Below are 21,635 nucleotides of genomic sequence, written 5' to 3'. Positions count from 1 at the left end.
TTTGATCACTCTGTTCAAGTTACACTGGACTCCTTGCTAATTCTAGAACTCATTAGCCTTGCCCCTGCTTCAGGATCTTTGTACCAGGTCGGGTAGAGAGCTGTCTCCTCTACCTCTCATGCTGGTCTTTTAGATAGCTGCAAGGTTTGCTCCCTCACTTCCTCAAATCTTTATTTAATGCCACGTTCTTAGTGAGACCTTGCCTGTTGTCTCACTCAGAATTGACCCTCCCGCTGCACAGTTCTCTCTCCTCCTTGCTCTAGTTTTTTCCTTAATCGTGATCACCATCTAACCTAGTTTATATCTTTTTTCTCTAACTTACTTTCTCCCCAACTCTGCTTCATAGATTTGTACTTGTGTTGTTCACAGCTGTACTTCAGCACCTTGAATATAGTTCTTAGTATGTAGTAGGCATCCAATATAATCACTGAATGAATGGATGGATGGATGGATGGATGCATTAGCACCATGGCTTTAAAGTTAAGCTGCCCAGGTATGAATCCTCACTCTGCCACTAGTTGCTACATATGTGATCTTTGGCAATTGATTTAACCTCTTCTGGAGATGATCGTGGCACCTACCTTACAGGGCTGTAGTGATAATTAATTGAGATAATCTATGAAAAGTGCTTTGGAACTTAGCAAATAATAACAATTAGCTGTTATTTCAACTATCATCCTTTTACTCTCAGTGAGTTTGGATTTTTCTCTCTATGGATAAGATTGTCTTACATTTACCTACGTAAAATCTACGGTCACCTCCACCCCCACCAAACCTCCCATCCTGTGGCTTCCAGAGAACTTCATGTAGTTGGTTCCCTGGAGCGCCCTTTTGGCTTTAAAATTTGCAGGTTTCCAAAGTTATTCCATTTGTCCCTAGATTTTCAGACCATATGTGTTCAGTGTGGCAGGTTCATGGCTGCAGTGATGAACACTTATTCTCCATGAGGAGGGAAGGGAGAAGATTTTCACAAAGCTGGAGCATTTCCTCCACTGCCTGCACTGAGGAGTTGCCAAGGCTTGAAAATCTCTTCAGTGTGCCAAACCAGGACTGGACATTTCTGGTTTTGCAATGCAGACATTCTAATGCTGGAATTGACAAATGCTCCACACTGAGCTACTGCCAAATTGCCAGGAGGGTTTTTCATTGTTTGTTTGGGGGATAGGGGAACAATAGGATGGCCTTTGAAGATTGTGTCTGACACACCTGTGGGCAGAAGGTAGGCTTTAAGTATCCACCATCTCTTCCTTTTAGAGTTTGCCATCTCCCTACCACCCTACCACACACAGCGCCCTCAAGACTCCCTGTGATCCTGGGATGCACTCACTGAAGAGTGTGTGACCTGGGTGAGCCAATGGGAGTGCCTCGAGCTCTTGGACATAGAGGTTTGTCCAGTATCACAAGTCCAGTACAACTAACCAGATTATTTTTCTTTTCAGGATTTGATGGAAATGCTACAAGAGAAGTAGGCTCTCCCCTTCTGAAATGATGAGTGATAAAGACCATGCAGGTCAACTTTTCCACCACATGGAGGGAGCCTGTCAACGAACAAAGGCAACAGAGAAAAGAGCAGAGCTGAGGTTGGGTGAGAGGGAGAAATTTCTGAGTGTTTGAATCCCACATGCCGGAAGCTGCACCACACTTGGGCTTCTCACTACAGAAACCAGTGAGTTTATTTTTTCCTGACCTGGTTGGATTTGGGCATTCTCAAGAGTTTGGGGGTTGGGTGTGGGGGCGTTTAGGGGAGAGAGCAGAATGCAGAATGGAGAAGGGGAAGAAGAGAGCTGCCTTCCACTTTAATGAGCATCTCCTACTTTTCCTCTGGTGCTTCTCAGCACTAAGTCCCTTTTACAATATACTACTTGCTCCATCTCCATAACGGAGGACACTCACTGGTAGACAAAGGGAGAGGGAGAGGAACAGAGCAGATGCCACTGGCATTAGTGCTCTGGGCCCAGGATGGGGCAGAGAGCAGTGAGGCAGATGGCTTTCCCCTAGACTTCTGGGACCCAGGAACATGGTAAATGTCCATGCCTTCTGGCTTTCCGCCACAGAATGGAGGGCAGTCATATTCTAGGACAGTGGTTATCAAACTTATGTAAGACACGAATCAATCTGAAATTCTGGGAGCATCTAGAGACCAGAGGTCACAAACCACCTGCCTACGGGGACCATATTTGACTCACTTAGAGTGTTCTGGTTGGTATGCCAAGATTCTCTAAAGAAAATGTGAACTAAATTGAGATTTCATCCCCAAAGAGAACCAGATTTCTGCTTTCCCTTAACCAGCCATAAGGTCTGTCAATACTGGGTCCCATTTCCTCAAGGCAACGATCAACTGAAGCAGAGGAGTGATTGCCCACCTTAGAAGGCATGTGCCCTCCCATTTGCCCAATCCTCACCAGCCCCAAGGTCTCCCCAACACTGAGCATTGCTTGCCTTTTGTCATCACCCTTGCATTACTGTTGTTCTTATAGTGGAGAGATATTTATCTGGACCCGTCTCTACCAGAAGTGAGGAAATAAAAGATAGACCCAAAAGACTGAATATGTCAGAACAAAAGGGAGAAGGTATATTTCTCTGTGGCAGAAAATAATATTCCTCTGTGTTTAAGAGACTGGGTTCTCACACCTGATGTATTTCATTCTTCCATATTCCCACCTGACTCTGTAGGCATTTATTGGTAGGCCACATCTAAGACTTTCTCTGCAGAAAAAATGTTCTAGATGCACAGATTTGGGGGCTTAATTGACAACCTGAAGCCTCACTCTAAATCTGCAGGGGTCTGTTGACCTCAGGTGAGAACACTTGTTCTAAGGGAGTGGAAGATCTTTATTAAGATACTCCTGAGAGATAAAAGTCTGCCTTCAGCATTGTATGAGACTCATTTATTTGTTTATTGTCTTTCTTGCCACTGTGACATAAGCAGGGACTTTGTTATACTCACCACTATATCTTCAGTGCCTACAACAGCTTCTGGCCCAATATAAAGTTACTGAATGAATGAATAAATGAATCCAATGCGTCTGTAAGTGAGGGAACCGAAACACTTTTACCACCTTTTTCTGCCCTGGATCCACTTTTTTTATCTTCCCCTACTTGGATGTGCTTCCCCGCTTACACTTTGGCTTACCCTTCAGGCTCTGGTCTGCTACCAAGAGCAGTTTGGCTTTCTTGAAGTTTCTGCTTAATCTCCATGAGGCTGGCCCCAAAACAATAGTACCTAGCAGACAGCATGAGAGAGATTCACCAAGTCAACAAACATGCATGAGTACTTACAAGGTTCCAGGCCTAGTAGAACCCACTAGGGGGACTCAGCCTTCCTCTCAAAGAGGTCTAGTTCTAGTAAGAGAGAAACCATCAACAGATCATTCTAACAAAGGGTGAGAAGTCATGGGGGAGTGCACAGAATGGTTTTGCAAACAGCCAGAAGCACCACTGCAATCACCTTGGGATGTCCAGAAAGGCATCACAGTAGAGGGGACCTGGATGGAGCCCTCTAACATCTCTGGACTTTTGTTTTCCTATCCGTGTCATGAGAAATTTGGACTGGATGAGCTGTTAAGTTTCCTTCTCATTTGAATCATCTCCAGCCTCTTTTCCATGACCTTGCAAAGGGCAGTTGATGGTGTTATTAGACCTAAGCCTGGTCAGGCTCTAGGTATGTTTGACTTTCCAGAGAGGTTCACAAAGGTCAAGGCCTGGTGTGATGATGTGGTAAGCAGAGCAGGCAGAAGAAATACCTATCAGTAAAGAACAAACACCACTCCTGGCTTAGTCATGGAATTCTGAGAAGCAGCAGCACCCAGTGAACCAACCTGCAGGCTGGCAATCACGGGTGAGGCTACCTTTAGCCAAGGCTTGTGGCAGAGCCACATGAGGGAGGCTCAGCAAACAGTAGCTGCTTCCTCAAACCACAGGACAACTTCTATATACATTCCACATGGGAAGGCCAGCTGATCACACATATAGGCCTTTTCTGCTATCCTATCGCATTAAATTTACAATGATAATGATCATGTGCCACCATAAAGGAATGTAATATAATATCAGTTTGCCTTTATCACTTTGCCTTTACTTATGGTTTTAATCTCTCTTCACCAACATATTATAGCATATGCCTGATTTTATTCTTTGATGATGGTAGAAAAAAATACCTCAAATGTAAGTAAATTAAACCAAAGTACATTAAGTAGGTTATTCTGTACCTGTAAACAAATTGTCCTTAAGAAAATAGTATAGGGTTTAGTATAAATGAAAGTAACATTTTAACTGAAAAAGCAGCTTGGCAATAAGTTGCTTTTAAAATAGGTGATTCAAATCACTGAGTACTATTCCAACAAATGTAACTATAATATTCTCAAATGTGATTTACGATATTTAAACATAGGACAGGGATAAAGAATTGAGGAAAATTGTTTTTTTTTTTCTGTTTTGTTATCAAAAACTCCCAATCAAAAAATCTGTTACATTTCAGTATGTGCCAACAATTCTAAAATAAATACTAAAGTCAAGTCTTGTTTCTTATAAAATGCCAAAAAAATAAATAAATAAGTAAGAGAGAGAGAAAGCATCATGCTGGTAAGTCCTGCCAATTTATCTGGCTTTTCTCTGGCTTTTCCAATGCTTGCAGGGAAGGAGTATTTTTTTTATTACAAGTTTCTCTGAGCCAGTTACTCTTTTCTAAATTTTCTCCCGTTTTTAAAATCCATACTAATTAAAAGAGGCAAATTTGTCTGACAAAGCCATCAGGCAAATCCTTGTCTTTCTTATATTTTTAGCCCAAGGTCTACAATGCCTTCTACTTTGCCACAACCACAAAGTTCCCCCTGCCACATCTTCACTGACAACAGATTATACTGTGATCTATTGATTCCAGCCATTGAATGGACAAAAATGATAGCATAAGATGATATGAATAAATACATAGATGATCACTGTAGCAACTGGGAAGTCAGAAGATAGTTACATGCCAACATCCCACACAGAGACCACCACAAAATAAAACACAAACTAACAAAGCTTATTCAAGAAGAAGTAGATTGCTGATGTACCTTCAGAATAAAAATAAATAAATAAATAAACAATTAAAAAGTAGATAACTTTATAGCCCTATTTATATTAATGAAATAAACTCTCCAGGTTCAGAAGCCTTCATTGATGAATTATACCATTTAATGGAAAAATAATATCCACCCTACATAAACTTTAAAAAAAATCAGAGACGTGAGAACATTTAACAACTTGTATTAGGAGACCAACATTATATAGTCTGTCATACCAAAGACAGGCAAGACAGAAGAGAAAAGTATAGGCCAACATCTCTCATTTTTAATTTTTTTTTAAATTTTAAGTTCTGGAGTACATGTGAAGGATGTGCAGGTTTGTTACATAGGTAAATGTGTGCCGTGGTGGCTTGCTGCATCTATCAACCCATCACCTAGGTAAGCCCCGCATGCATTAGCTACTTTTCCTGATGCTCTCGCTCCCACCACCCCCATCACCCCTACAGGCCCCAGTGTGTGTTTTTCCCCTCCCTGTGTTCATGTGTTCTCATTGTTCACCTCCCACTTATAAGTGAGAACATGTGGTGTTTGATTTTCTGTTCCTGCATTAGTTTGCTGAGGATAATGGTTTCCAGTTCCATCCATGTCCCTGCAAAGGTCATGATCTCTTTCCTGTCTATGGCTGCATAGTATTCCATGGTGTATATCTACCACATTTTGTTTATCCAGTCTGTTATTGATGGGCATTTGGGTTGGTTCCATGTCTTTGCTATTGTGAATAATGCTGCAGTGAACATATGCATGCATGTATCTTTATAATAGAATGATTTATATTCCTTTGGGACCCAGTAACGGGATTGCTGGGTCAAATGGTATTTCTGGTTCTATGTCTCTGAGGAATTGCTATACTGTCTTCCACAATGATTGAACTAATTTACATTCCCACCAACAGTGTAAAAGCGTTCCTATTTCTCCACAGCCTCGCCAGCATCTATTGTTTCTTGACTTTTTAATAATCACCATTCTGACTGGCATGATATGATATCTCTCCCAGACAACATGCTTACAAGCAAGAACTCTAATAGATGCTCTAACAGTAATACATAACACAACCATCCAAAGCCTATGCACTCCCCCACGAATATCAACAGACCAAACCTGAATTAATCGTACAGTAATACATATTATCGTTCACCGGACATAGCACATACCATTCAAAAAGTCCTCCTCACCACGGATGCCCCCCCTCACTTAGTGGTTTTGATTTGCATTTCTCTAATGATCAGTGATGTTAAGTTTTTTTCCACATGTTTATTGGCTCCATAAATGTCTTCTTTTGAGAAGCATCTGTTCATGTCCTTTCCTCACTTTTTAATGGACTTGTTTGGTTTTTTTTTTTCTTGTAAATTTGTTTAAGTTCCTTGTAGATTCTGGATATTAGGCCTTTGTCAGATGGATAGATTGCAAAAATTTTCTCCCATTCTGTAGGTTTCCTCTTCACTCTGATGATAGTTTCTTTTGCTGTGCAAAAGATCAAGATCCCGTTTGTCATTTTTTGCTTTCATTGTAATTGCTTTTGATATTTTTGTCATAAAATCTTTGCCTATGCCTATGTCCTGAATGGTATTCTCTAGATTTTCTTCTAGAGTTCTTATAGTTTTGAGTTTTACATTTAAGTCTTTAATCCATCTTGAGTCAATTTTGTATAAGGTGTAAGGAAGGGGTTCAGTTTCCGTTTTCTGCATATGGCTAGCCAGTTCTCCCAGCATCATTTATTAAGTAGGGAGTCCTTTCCCCCATTGCTTGTTTTTTCAGGTTTGGAGAAGATCAGGTGCTTGTAGATGTGCAGTCTTATTTCTGAGTTCTCTATTCCATTCCATTGGTCTATGTGTCTGTTTTTGCATCAGTACCATGCTGTTTTGGTTACTGTAGCCTTGTAGTATAGTTTGAAGTTGGGTAGCATTATGCTTCCAGCTTTGCTCTTGTTGCTTAGGGTTGTCTTGGCTACAGGGGCTCTTCTTTTGGTTCCATATGAATTTTAAAGTAGTTTTTTCTAACTCTGTGAAGAATGTCAATGGCAGTTTAATGGGAATAGCATTGAATCTATAAATTACTTTGGGCATTATGGCCGTTTTCATGATATTGATTCTTCCTATCCATGAGTATGGAGTGTTTTTGCATTTGTTTGTGTCCTCTCTGATTTCCTCAAGCAGTGGTTTATAGTTCTCCTTGAAGAGGTCCTTCACTTTGCTTGTTAGCTGTATTCTTAGGTATTTGATTCTCTTTGTAGCAGTCGTGAATGGGAGTTCATTCATGATTTGGCTCTCTACTTGTCTATTTTTTGTGTCTAGGAATGCTAGTGATTTTTGCACATTAATTTTGTATCCTGAGACTGCTGAAGTTGCTTATTACCTTAAGAAGCTTTGGGGCTGAGATGATGGGGTTTTCTAGATATAGGATCATGTGATCTGCCAAAAGAGATAGTTTGACTTCCTCTCTTTCAATTTGAATACCTTTTATTTCTTTCTCTTGCTTGACTGCCTTGGCCAGAACTTCCAATACTATGTTGAATAGGAATGGTGAGAGAGAGCATCTTTGTCTTGTGCAGGTTTTCAAGAGGAAGCTTTTGTACATTCAGTATGATATTGGCTGTAAGTGTGTCATAAATGGCCCTTATTATTTTGAGGTATGTTCCATCAATACCTAGTTTATTGAGAGTTTTTAACATGAAGGATGTTGAATTTTATCAAAAGCCTTTTCTGTTCTCTTGAGATAATCTTGTGGTTTTTGCCTTTAGTGCTGTTTATGTGATGAATTATGTTTATTGATTTGCATATGTTGAACCAGCCTTGCATCCTGGGATGAAGCCAACTTGATCGTGGTGGATAAGCTTTTTGATATGCTGCTAGATTTGGTTTGCCAGTATTTTATTGAGGATTTTTGCATCAGTGTTCATCAGGGATATTGGCCTGAAGTTTCCTTTATTTGTCTGATACCAGGTTTTGGTATCAGAATGATGCTGGCCTCATAAAATGAGTTAAGGATTAGTCCCTCCTTTTCAATTGTTTGGAATAGTTTCAGAAGAAATGCTACCAGCTCCTCTTTGTACATCTGGTAGAATTCAGCTGTAAATCCATCTGGTCCTGGGCTTCTTTTGGTTGGTAGGTTATTTATTACTGCCTCAATTTCAGAACTTGTTAGTCTATTCATGTATTCAACTTCTTCCTGGTTAGTCTTGGGAGGGTGTATGTGTCCAGGAATTTATCTATTTCTTCTAGATTTTCTAGTTTATTTGCATAGAGGTGTTTATAGTATTCTCTGATGGTTGTTTGTATTTCTGTGAGGTCAGTGGTAATATCCCCTTTATCATTTTTTATTGTGTCTAATTGACTCCTCTCTCTTTTCTTCTTTATTAGTCTAGCTGGCAGTCTATCTATTTTATTAATTTTTTCAAAAATGCAGCTCCTGGATTCTTTGAGTTATTGAAGGGTTTTTCGTGTCTCTGTCTCCTTCAGTTCTGCTCCAATCTTGGTTATTTCTTGTCTTCTGCTAGCTTTCGACTTTCTTTGCTCTTAGTTCTCTAGTTCTTTTAGTTGTGATGTTAGGATGTCAATTTCAGATCTGTGGGCATTTGGTGCTATGAATTTCCCTCTTAACACTGCTTTAGCTGCATCCTAGAGATTCTGGGGTGTATGTTGACTCTTTGTTCACATTGGTTTCAAAGAACTTCTTGATTTCTGCCTTAATTTCATTATTTATCCAGGAGTCATTCAGGAGCAGGTTGTTCAATTTCCATATAGTTGTGTAGTTTCGAATGGGTTTCTTAATCTTGAGTTCTCATTTGATTGCCCTGTGGTCTGAGAGCTGTTTGTTATTATTTCAGTTCTTTTGCATTTGCTGAGAAGTGTTTTACTTCCAATTATGTGATCAGTTTTAGAGTAAGCACCATGTGGCACTGAGAAGAATATATATTTGTTGTTTTTTGGGGTGGAGAGTTCTGTAGATATCTATCAGGTCCACTTGGTACAGAGCTAAATGCAAGTCCTGAATATCTTTTTAAATTTTCTGTCTTGATGACCTGTCTAATATTGACAGTGGGGTGTTAAAGTCTCCCACTATTATTGTGTGGGAGTCTAAGTCTCTTTGTAGGTCTCTAAGAACTTGTTTTATGAATCTGGTTGCTCCTGTATTGGGTGTATGTATATTTAGGATGGTTAGTTCTTCTTATTGAATTCAGCACTTTACCATTATGTAATGCCCTTCTTTGTCTTTTTTTATCTTTGTTGGTTTAAAGTCTGTTTTGTCAGAAACTAGGATTGCAACCCCTGCTTTTTCTGCTTTCCATTTGCTTGGTAAATTTTCCTCCGTTCCTTTATTTTGAGCCTAAGTGTGTCTTTGCACATGAGATGAGTCTCTTGAATATGGCACACTGATGGGTCTTGACTCTTTATCCAGCTTGCCATTCTATATCTTTTAATTGGGACATTTAGCCAATTTACATTTAAGGTTAGTATTATTATGTGTGAATTTGATCCTGTCATCATGATGCTAGCGACCAATATCTCTCACGAACATAGTCACAAAAGATTAGCAAACTGAATCCAGAAATATTTAAAAAGGACATACTTGGGCATATTCTAGGAAGGCAAGGTTAGTTCAACATTCAAAGTCAATCAGTAAAACTCTTGATCTCAATGGACTAAAATAGTACAATTATATAATTATCTCAATCCATGCAAAAAAAAGTGTTTATAAAATTCAACATACATTCATCATAAAAAAATTTCAGCAAACTGGTAATAGAAAGAAACTTCCTCAATCTGATAAATTTTATTTATAAACAACCTACAGTTAGCATAATTTTTAATGGTAAAAAATCAAATGCTTCCCCCTAAGTTTCTAGCCAGTGCTAGAAAAATAAAATATGTAAATTTAGTTAGGATTCAAGATACGAAGTCAATATAAAAAATAGTTTTTCTATTTACTAGCAAGAAACCATTGGAAATGTAAAATGTTAAAAATACAATTTATAATAATTTTTAAAACATGAAATACTTAGTGATGTAAGACCTCTACATTGAAATAATGTTTTTAAATACTGAGAGAAACTATGGTAGAACAAATAAAGAGACAGAGTATGCTCATGGCTTGGAAGAGTCAATATGGCTAAAATGTCAGTTCTCCCCAAATTAGTCTGTAGATTCAACATAATCTAAACAAAACCTCAACAGCCTTTTTGGGGGGTAAAAATTAACAAATTATATAAAAATGCAAAGCACCTAAAGATGATTCTGAAAAAGAATAACAAAGTTGGAAGAGTCATGTTATTTGATTTTAAGATTTATTCTAAGCTACAGGATTCAAGACAGTGCAATACTGGTGTAAGAATAGACATCTAGACCAAAGGAACAGACAAGGGAGTCCAGAAATAGACCATAAATATAGAGTCAATTGATTTTCAACAAAAGTGCCAAGGTAATTCAATGGAGAAAGGATAGCTCTTCAACAAATGGTACTATAACAATTGGACATTGACACATCAAAAGAAATGAACGTTGATCATTACTTCATACTATATACAAAAATTAACTTGAAATGGATTACAGACCTACATGTAAGTCAGAATTATAAAACTTCTGAGAAAACATAGGATAAAATTATATGATCTTGAATTAGGCAAAGCTTTCTCAGAAAGGACACAAACATCTCAAACCATATAAGAAAAATTTGATACATTGGAGCTTATCAAAATTAAAATGTTCTGCTCTTCAAAAGATGTCATATGAATGTAGCTCAATAAAGCTGCTATAAAAAAAATAAACTTTTTTCTTTTCTTTTCTTTCTTTTTTTTTTTCAAAGACAGGGTCTTACTCTGTTGACCAAGCTGGAATGCAATGTCACGATATCCACTCACTGCAACCTCCATCTCCCAAGTTCAAGCAATTCTGCTGCCTCAGCCTCCAGAGTAGCTGAGATTACAGGCATGTGCCACCATACCCCGCTAATTTTTGTATTTTTAGTAGAGAAAGGGTTTCGCCAAGTTGGCCAGGCTGGTCTCAAACTCCTGACTTCAAGTGATCCACCCACCTCAACCTCCCAAAGTGCTGGGATTACCATGCCTGGGCAAAAAGATAATATTAAGAAAAAAATTTAAAGCCACAGACAGAAAAATTTTATAAAATTTTATGTCTATAACTTGTATCCAGAATATATAAAGAACTTTGACAGCTCAAAAATAAAAATATTTTTTGAATCGAACTAAAAAATGATCAAAATATTTGAACAGACACTTTTACCAACAAATATACATATTAATGTAAATTTGTTCATTAAAAGATGCTAATTTGAATTTTGGGGAATGTAAATTAAGATATGACAAAGTACCATTGCATACCCACTAGAATGTCTAAAATTACAAGGAGGGACATTATCAAACTTTTGACAAGCGTATGGAGCAACTGAAACTCTCTTACATCGATGGTGGGAATGAAAAATAATCAAACCACTTTAAAACAGTTTGGCAGTTTTTATAAAATTAAATACACATTTACTGTGTGATCCAGCAATACCACTCTCAGGGATTTTTGCAAGAGAAATGAATTCATATGTCTACATAAAGACCTGTATTCATGTTACAATTACAACTTTATTCATAATAGCTAAACACTGGAAACAGCCCAAATGTCCACCGACAGGGAAATGGATAAACAAATTCCACTACATTCAGACCATGGAATAATAGTCAGCAATGAAAAAAAAAAAAACTACTGATTCATGCAACAATATGAATTATTCTCAAAACTGATATACTATTAGCAAGCAGAAACAAAAGGCTATATTTTATTTGATTCCATTAATATTACATTCTGGAAAACAGATCAGCTATTGCCAGGAAGTGGGGGTGGGTGAGGAGATCAACTGCAAAGATGCCTGAGAGGATTTCTGGAGTTGATGGACGTATTCTGTATCTTGACAAGGCAGTTACATGACTGCAGGAAATCAACAATACTTACTGAATTATGTATATACAGGGGTAAATTTTGTTAAAATTAGTCCCTAATAAACCTGACTCTTAAAAGCAAAAGCAAAAGTAGAAAAGAACCACCTTAGAGAAGAACAAAGAAGGGGGAAAATGCTGAAATCTTACATTATTCAGGCTAAGAGGTCAGTGTGTATGGAGGACTCCATGACAGAATAACCTTTCTTCCCACTAACCAATAATTTAGCATTTACATGGTGCTCACCCTGGGAAAACAAATAAGGAAGTTAAGAATTTATATTTATGTATTTATATATTTTAATCCCTACCACTGGAAGGTCTAGACACAACTTCCAACCTTAATTCAGGTTGTTCAAGAAAGAACAGTTCAAGTTTAGTGAAATTACACATAGGAAAAGATATTGACATATCTTTAATACTAAAAATAGAATTAAAAAGGGTCTTTTACAGTTCCCCAGAGGAGGTAAAGATATTTTACACACATTCATTCTTAGCTCTTGATAGATCTATGGATGCATAGAAATTCAGACCCAGCAAGATGTTGTGGAACTAAATAGTTTTGCCCAAGAGAGAAACATGACTGGATTGACATGTTGGAAGTGCTGGAAGACACTCTGGCAGTCACAGTGTGGAAAGGGAATTTGATCAGGGCAAATCCAGATAGATAGACCCGGTTGCTGAAAGTATCCCTTGAACAGATGCTGAAGCCCTTGCCTAGGGAAATTGGGAGTGACACAGTTAGAGGCAACAACTCAGTGGGACTCAGCCATTGGTCGAATGTGAGGGAGGGATGAGGGAGAAAGTAGCATGGGGGATCACATTAAGGTTTCTGACTTGGTGGAGGATGACGTTACACCAAGACTCTGGGAAGAGGGTCAAGATAGCATGCTTGGGAAGAGGAAGTGTTCCCTTGTGACACCTATCTGTGTTGATCTGGGCATTTCATCTTGGCTTTTTCTAGAACCCCTTCTCTGCCATAGTCAGGGTTTGGGGTCTCTTCTCTGTCTTCTCACATTATATTAAACTATGACATAATTAATAAATGATCTGTTTTATGTCCACCTCTCCTGTTTAACTTGAAGCTACTCAAGGGCAGGATCTGTGACTTCTCCATCTTTAGATCAAGTCCAAACTCCTTATCATGGCTTAACAGGTCTGGATGACCCTACTGTGGTGTCCCTTCTTTCCTCTCAGCACCCCACAACTTCTCCACCAAGCCGTTCCTCTCTTACCTGCAGACTGTACATTGCTAGACCCTCTGCCTGGAATGTTCTTCCTCCTCACAGTCTGATATGGTTTGACTGTGTCCCCAACCAAATCTCATCTTGAAATGTAGCTCGCATAATTTCCATGTGTTGTGGGAGGGACCTGGTGGGAGATAATTGAATCATGGGGGCTGTTTCCCCCATACTGTTCTCATGGTAGTGAGTAAGTCTCATGAGATATGATGGTTTTATGAGGGGAAACCCTTTTACTTGACTCTCGCTCTCTCTCTTGCCTGCTGTCATATAAGACATGACTTTTGCCTTCTGCCATGATTGTGAGGCCTCCCCAGGCAGGTGGAGATGTGAGTCCATTAAGCCTCTTTTACTTTGTAATTTACTCAGTCTTGGGTATGTCTTTAACATCAGCATGAAAATGGACTAATACACAGTCCCTCCTATACCTGGAAATGTCTTGACCACTTCTTGTTCTCAGCTAAGCCACTGTTTTCTTTAGGAAACCTTCAATAACCCCCAATCCTGTATAGGGGCCCTTCCAGAATATTCCCATGGCACCTCTGCTTCCAGGTGTATTAGTACCTACCACTCTATTATAATTGCTTGTTTTCCCCATTACCCTCTAAGTTCCATCTCACCGTGGTAGCAGTTGTCATAATGTCTTAGTCCATTCAGGCTGCTATAACAAAATACCTTAGACTGGGCAATTTATAAACAACAGAAATGTATTCCTCATGGTTCTGGAGGCTGGGAAGTCCAAGATCAAAGTGCCAGCAGAGTCATTGGCTGGTGAGGGCTGCACTCCGCTTCAAAGATAGTGTCTTCTGGCTGCCTACTTATATGACAGTGGGGATGAACAAGCTCCCTCAGGCCTCTTTCCTAAGAGCACTAATCCCACAGATGAGGGCTCTGCCTCATGACCTAATAAGCTCCAAAAGGTTCCACCTCTTAATCATAGTGCACTGGAGGCCGGGTGCAGTGGCTCACACCTGTAATCCTAGCACTTCGGGAGGCAGAGGCGGGCAGATCAATTGAGGTCGGGAGTTCGAGACCAGCCTGGCCAACATATTGAAACTCCGTCTTTACTAATAACACACAAAAAATTAGCCAGGCGTGGTGGCACTCACCTGTAATCCCAGCTACTCAGGAGGCTGAGGCATGAGAATCGCCTGAACCCGGGAGGCAGAAGTTGGAGTGGGCTGAGATTGTGCCACTGAACTCCAGACTGGGGAACAGAGTGAAACTGTGTCTCAAAATGTGTGTGTATATACATATATATATACACACACACACACACACACAAATTTGGTGGGGACACAAACATCCAGGCTATAACAAATAATAAGAATTTTTAAAATAATGACAATATTGGCTAATATTTATTAGGTACGTAATATATGCCAGACATCCTACTGAGTATTTTGATGTATTAACTCACTTTGACTTTACTACAACCCTTCAGGGTGGGTCCTTTCACAGTCACATTTTACAGATCAGGAAACTGAAATATCGAGAAGCAAGTAACTTGCTCGAGGTCAACATTCTACAAAGAATATTAATAAACAACAGCTATTTATTTCATTCTCCGTGGTTCCTAGCATGATCCTGTCAGGGAATAGATGTTCAGTAAATGTTTGTGGACTTGATCTGACGTGAGCAGGTTGTACCTGAGCTGGCAGTGCTGCCTGGCACAGAAGAGAGGGCAGACCGGGCCAAATGCTCATAAACACAAGGCACCTATACCAGGCTTTGATGAACACTTCTACTGCTGCTTGGAGCCAGAAGAAGGCTTCTATATCTGACAGTTTGTATCCAGAACATATAAAGAACTTTTGGTCTGGACATGGTGGCTCACACCTGTAATCCTAGCACTTTGGGAGGTCAAGGTGGGAGAATTGCTTGAACCCAGGAGTTTGAGGACAGCCTGGTCAATATGGTGAGACTCCAACTCTACAAAAAAAAAAAAAGTTTTTTTAATTTTAAAAACTTTTACAGCACTTCATTTTATTTATATTATATATATATATATATATATATATTTTTTTTTTTTTTTTTTTTTGAGACAGGGTCTCGCTCTGTCACCCAGCCTGGAGTGCAGTGGTGCAATCTTGGCTAACTGCAACCTCCACCTTCCCAGGTTCAAGTGATTCTCCTGCCTCAGTCTCCCGAGTAGCTGGGATTACAGGCGCCCGCCACCATGCCTGGCTAATTTTAGCATTTTTAGTAGAGGTGGGGTTTCACCATGTTGGCCAGACTAGTCTCGAACTCCTGACCTCAGATCCACCCACCTTGGCCTCCCAAAGTGCTGGGATTACAGGTGTGAGCCACCACACCCAACCAATAAAAAATATTTTCCAAAAATTGAACTAGTTGGGCACAGTGGCTCACACCTGTAATCCCAGCACTCTGGGAAGCTGAGGGGGGCAGATCACCTGAGGTCAGGAGTTCGAGACCAGCCTGGCTAACATGGTGAAACCCCGTCCGTCTCTACTAAAAATTGCAAAATTAGCCAGGCGTGGTGGCGGGCGCCTGTAATCCCAGCTACTCGGGAGGCTGAGGCAGGAGAATCACTTGAACCTGGGAGATGGAGGTTGCAGTGAGCCAAGATTGCGCCACTGCACTCCAACCTGGGTGACAGAGTGAGACTCCATCTCAAAAAAAAAAAATTAAACTAAAAGATGATCAAAATATTTGAACAGTTTCACCAAAGAATACACATTAATAGCAAATTAGTTCGTTTAAAAAATGCTAATAGGAATTTAGCATGGTCGAAAGCTGCTCTCAGTACAGCTCCAAGAAGCTTTTGTATTTCCAGGGAACATGCCCTAGACACAGGCCTACAATCGACCCTGTGCTGACCCGGTGATCCTCCTTCTTCCCAAAATGATTCCACGTGCACAGGCCGTCCTCCCCTCGCCTGCAGTGGCTGGTTCTCTCTTGCGGTCATGCAGTGGGGTTCCTGAAGACCTTCCTGGATAGCTACTAAGGCAAGTTCATGCATCTGATTAATGGAGGTGCCTCTGAGGCGGTTGTTCACCCTGCCTGTCAGCCATTCAGAGAAGGATCCTCAGAGAATATCCCAGAACAGAGTGGGCGGGACAGCAGTGGCTCCCAGCCTCAAGTGCACAGTAGTAACCCCTGCTGAGTTTTCAAAATACTGATACATAGAATGCACCCTAAATTAATTAAATCAGAATTCCTGGGGGTGGGACCCAGGCATCAGTATTTTTTAAGCATCCTGGAACATTCCACAGTCCAGACCCACTGCAGAGGCACTCAGGCTTGTTCTCTCTCTCTGGCCTTGGTCCCCTGGCCCAGAGTTTGAGAACAGTGGATGTCTGCCGTGTGAGATGGGATGGGTGAACCCTGGAGAGCAAGCGAGACCACGTAATCTCGAATGTGGTGAAGCCCTGCGGGGAGAAGCCAGCCTCTGTGCAGGGTTCTTGTGCTCTGAACGTCATAACCTGGTCTAAATATTGAAAGGAAAGTGATACCTCCCCACTCACTCCTGAAGGGGCAGGAGGGGGTGGCTGTGGGAGTTGGATCTTTATCTCCAGGACTTGCTCTGTCCTCCTCTGAAGAACATCTGGAGCTTTCTACCCCTTAGAGATATTTATGTGTCTTTTACAGACTGGACACACAATCTCCAGGGAACAGTGGGGTGAAATGGTTTGCCTACGTTCTCCTCACACTCAGATTTCTCCCTCCAGGGCCAATTTCAGAGGATCTGAGTTTTTAGTTTGTTCTGGCAAACCTCAGCATCTTTACATATCTCCTCATGATTTGGCTTTTGGCAATAACTGGCTCTGACCTGAGGTGTCCCTCCCTAGCCCTGCCCTGCCCCTGTACTTCTCTAGTTTCTTTTCTGAAGACAGCAGAGGGGAAATAGGGGGCACTAGAAAAAGGCATCAGACACAACAGCCTGAACAAAAGTGAAGGTGGTGGCAGCAATAATAATTATGACTATTACTATTAGTGCCACTGCTAACATTTCCCGAGTATGTGCTTTGTTCCAACCACTGTGCCGGGCACTTTCAGGCATCCTTCTCTTTGTCCTCTCACCAAAGCATATGAGGCAGGAAATGCAGGAAATAGCATCACCATTTTACCGAGGAAAAGAGGAAAGTCACACTGTGGAGCAATGCTTTGCGCCTTTTTAAAAGAAAGGACTGGCTGGGCACTATGACTCATGCCTGTAATCCCAGCACTTTGGAAGGCCAAAGTGGGTGGATCACCTGAGGTCAGGAGTTCAAGACCAGCCTGGTCAACATAGTGAAACCCCGTCTCTACTAAAAATACAAAAATTAGCCGGGTGTGGTGGCGGGTGCCTGTAATCCCAGCTACTCAGGAGGCTAAGGCAGGAGAATCGCTTGAACCCAGGAGGCGGAGGTTGCGGTGAGCTGAGATTGCGCCATTGCACTCCAGCCTGGGCAACAAGAGCAAAACTCAGTCTCAAAGCAAAAAAAAAAAAAAAAGAAAAGAAAAAAGAAAAAAAAAAGAAAAGAAAGAAAGAAGAAAGAAAGGAAAGATCAACTGCTTCTCAGGGTCACCTGGGAACTTGCTAGAAATGTAAATATTCTCTGGCCAGAGTTGAATTCATGGGTGTGCAACTAGTGTCACCACACAGAACGTCAAAGCTGAAGTTTGATTTTACCTTCGAATTTGTGTTTACTAAGTCCAATTGGACAATGGAGCAAGCATAGGGTTTGGAGACTTGGCTCACAGCTTGCCTCCCCTTTCCACCCTGGGTTCTCAGCACCTGCACCCCATCCTCCACACCCCACTTAGTCTTCCCACCCTGCCCAATGACCACTGCCACCCTCCACTCGAGGTGGCAGCTGGCTTGTGTTGATGAGAGGAGGCTTGTGTTTGCCATTGCCCTCTGTCCCTGGCGGGGGCCTGGGCACAAACACGGAGAGGATCGGGGTTGCATGCACACTGCGTGGTGCTCAGGCCAGGGCCAGGCAGCAGCTGTCCCCACTCTAGGGTGGCAGCACCAGTTCAATCCGTGGGCTACTTATCAGGGGCTTCTTCCCATCCCTGATCCAGGTACTAAGCGTGTCCTGGTGTGAGGCTGCAGTTAGCATTGGTGGGCATGGTGGCCTGTCTGCTATGGACTAGGGCACTGAGCCAGTGGGAAGGGGAAATTGACTTCCCCACCCTAGGATGAGACCTCTACATATTCTTTTTCTTTTTTCCTGAGATGAAGCCTTGCTCTGTTGCCCAGGCTGGAGTGCAGTGGCATGATCTCAGCTCACTGCAACCTCCACCCCTTGGGCTAAAGTGATTCTCCTGCCCTAGGCTCCCGAGTAGCTAGGATTACAGGTGTGCACCACCACACTCAGCTAATTTTTGTATTTTTAGTAGAGATGGAGTTTCACCAGGTTGGCCAGGCTGGTCTCGAACTCTTCACCTCAGGTGATCCACCTGCCTTGGCCTCCCAAAGTGCTGGGTTTACAGGCATGAGCCATCCCGCCTGGCCTGCATTTTCCTTTTGCATGAGGCTTTGCAAATAATGTAGCCGGCCATAGCTCTGGCTGGCACAGACGAACTGAATCAAAGTTGTCATGCTGGGGCCCAGAAATCTACTTGAAGAAGCAGTCCAGTGATTCTGCTGCATACTAGAGTTTGAGAACCACTGAGTGACAGGGAAGCTAGGGAGAAAACCTGAAGGTGGCCAGACCGTGTGGCCATGGAGAGCGGCAGCTTGGGGGTCCGACAAACCACGACTGAAATCCTAGTGTTTGCTGAGTGACCATAAGCAAGACCCACAGCTCACTGTTGAACAATCATAGATGGGTATATATAATTCAGACACACTGGAAGCTATTCCTGAGAGAATGACCAGCCTGGTAAACTGGATAAAAGCCACTGTAAGATCTATTTACCCTGAGAAGCGGGCTGCCCAACTCCACTTATCAATGCCAAGTGGAACACCCCAGAGGAAGCAACCAATAATATGCTTCATATGCAAGCCATTGGGAACTGGCTTTATAATGACGGGAATATTAACCTGGTGTTTTAAAAATATATTAACTAGTCTTTCTGAGCTTGCTTCCAACAGGCTCCGGCGTCCTACAGATGTGCCTCTTTTCTCTTTGAAGCTGAGAAACCAAGTCATGCTGAAGACCTGGAAATCCCAGCAGGCTGCAAACCAGCTGCAACCACCATGGATCAGTCCTTTTGAGATGCTGCTGATTACCCACTCATCCGCCAGGTTAGCCAGTGTTAAGCCATGGATTCACCACACTCAGATAAAACCTGTCCCTCTGGCATCCCTCCAGAAAAAAACAGGCATGCTCTTGTGAACCCTAAGATGGCCTTAAGTTAATATTCAATGCCCAGCCAAAGACCCTAAATCAGAAATCATAAATGGAACATGTGCTTTTCAGGTTGGCATTATTCTCCCCAAAACCCTTCTTGCATGCAGGATATAATGAACCAAAAACAATTTTTAGTAATTTTTTTTTTGAGACAGAGTCTCACTCTGTCACCCAGGCTGGAGTACAGTGGCGCAATCTCAGCTCACTGCAACCTTCACTTCTCAAGTTCAAGCAATTCTCATTCTTCAGCCTCCCAAGTGGCTAGGACTACAGGCGTGCACCATCACGCCCAGCTAATTTTTGTATTTTTAGTAGAGACAGGGTTTCATCACTTTGCTCAGGCTGGTCTTGAACTCCTGACCTCAAGTGAGTCACATCTGCCTCGGCCTCCCAGAGTGCTAGGATTACAGGCGTGAGCCACTGCACCCAGCTATGAGTCAGAAATACTTTTTAATAGGCTTAGGATTGTTCTCTTGGATTCGTTAAGGGATTCACTTTAATACTTGGGCATTTTTTTTTTTTTTTAAATCATGGTGCTCCAACAAGCAGGATGCCGATCAGGTGCTCCTGAGCCCTTCAGATTCAGGGGTGATGTTTTCATTTCCCATCATTATCCCACAATGCACCCCTTAGCATTAAGTAGCCAAAAAGGTAGACAACCATATTCCCCATGATTGAAAAATTAATGAATAGAAAAAGGGGATTAAAACCAGCCCAATTGTCCCATAGAAATGTTATTACAGTTTTTAAAAGAAACATAAAAACCCTTCCTGTTTTTAAAATTTAAAACTTACATTTATCTCATCTGAATTCCTTCCTCGAAAAACAGACACTCAGGCAAAAACAAAAACCTAAAACTCATCAGATCATTGTATCCAGATGGAGACGCCAGATCCCTCATCCGTCATGATTACTTCCATACTCCTCCTTAATTCCTGTTTTCCCACCTTTCCTGCTATATAAAACCCTCAATTTTAGTCTGTCAAACACACTTGAGACTTTATCTCCTATTCTCCTTGGTTGCAACACCCCATTAAAGCTTTCTTCCCCGGCAATACTTATTGTCTCAGTGATTGGCATTCCGTGTAACAAGCAGCAGGACCTAGACTGGATCTCTGGTGTTTCAGTAGCATTACCTTTTAGTAAACACTGTTGTGTTGTGCCCAGATTCCCTTTATGAAACCCAGCTCCCACAGGTTAAAGGGCTCAGCTCCACAAGACTTCAGACACAAGCCACAAATGGGGTCCCCAGGTGACCCACACTTCTGCCCAGTGGACTATGAATTCAGGGGTTCTGTGACTTTCCCCACCCAGCTTTGATAATTCACTAGAATCCTCACAGAACTCAGGAAAATGCCATACCTACTATTACACTTTATTATGATGGACACACACGAGCAGCCAGATGGAGGGGTATTGAGGAAGGGTCTGAATGCAGGAGCCTCTGTCCCTGGGGAGGTGGGATGAGCCACTCTCCTGGATATGTTCACCAACTCAGAAGCTCTCCAAGCCCCATTGTGTAGGAATTTTTTTATGGCAGTTTCAGTAAGTACACATGATTGATTAAATCATTGGCCATTGGTGATTGAACTCCATCTCTAGCCTCTCTCCAGCTCTCAGAGGTGGGAGATCAAGGCTGGAAGTTCTAACCTTCTCAGTACATGGTTGGTTTTTCCTGTGTCCAGGCCCCATCCTAAAGCTACCTAGGCCCCCTCTCCCAGCAAAAATCATCTCATTTGCAAAAGAGTAATTTCCAAGGGGGTTAGGAGCTCTATGCTGGGAACCACAGACCAAGATTAATATATATTTTGTATTATACCACAGGTACCAATCACCCTCCAGATCTAAGAATGGCTTCAGGCTGGGGCTATGGTCACCTCTTTACCCAGCTTCTCCCCTGCCCTATTCTGCTTCACTTGCATCCTTAAAGGTTTCACCCAAGAGCTCTTCTTCAAGATAGCACCTATAAAGCCAGACACCCTGGCATATGCCTATAATCCTAGCACTTTGGGAGGCCAAGGTAGGAGGATGGTTTGAGCCCAGGAGTTCAAGACCAGCCTGGACAACATAGTGAGGCCCCATCTCT

The 21,635-nt window shown here is 41.7% G+C and overlaps 1 protein-coding gene across 1 annotated transcript in view; it reads left to right on the top strand.

Moving 5' to 3' along the window:
* LOC112634945 overlaps nucleotides 1-21,635 on the top strand; it is a 27,085-nt gene extending 5,450 nt beyond the window's left edge. Inside the window, exons 3-4 of the mRNA XM_025402845.1 lie at nucleotides 1,440-1,666; nucleotides 19,331-21,635. Of these exons, the coding sequence (XP_025258630.1) occupies nucleotides 1,440-1,446 (7 nt within the window). The 3' untranslated portion in view covers nucleotides 1,447-1,666; nucleotides 19,331-21,635. The remainder of the gene's footprint in view (nucleotides 1-1,439; nucleotides 1,667-19,330) is intronic.

The sequence above is a fragment of the Theropithecus gelada genome, chromosome 11 (genome assembly GCF_003255815.1).
Source record: "Theropithecus gelada isolate Dixy chromosome 11, Tgel_1.0, whole genome shotgun sequence".
In the NCBI taxonomy this organism is placed as follows: domain Eukaryota; kingdom Metazoa; phylum Chordata; class Mammalia; order Primates; family Cercopithecidae; genus Theropithecus; species Theropithecus gelada.
The sequence above is the reverse complement of the archived record's forward strand: the minus strand, read 5'-3'. Positions and strand labels throughout refer to the sequence as shown.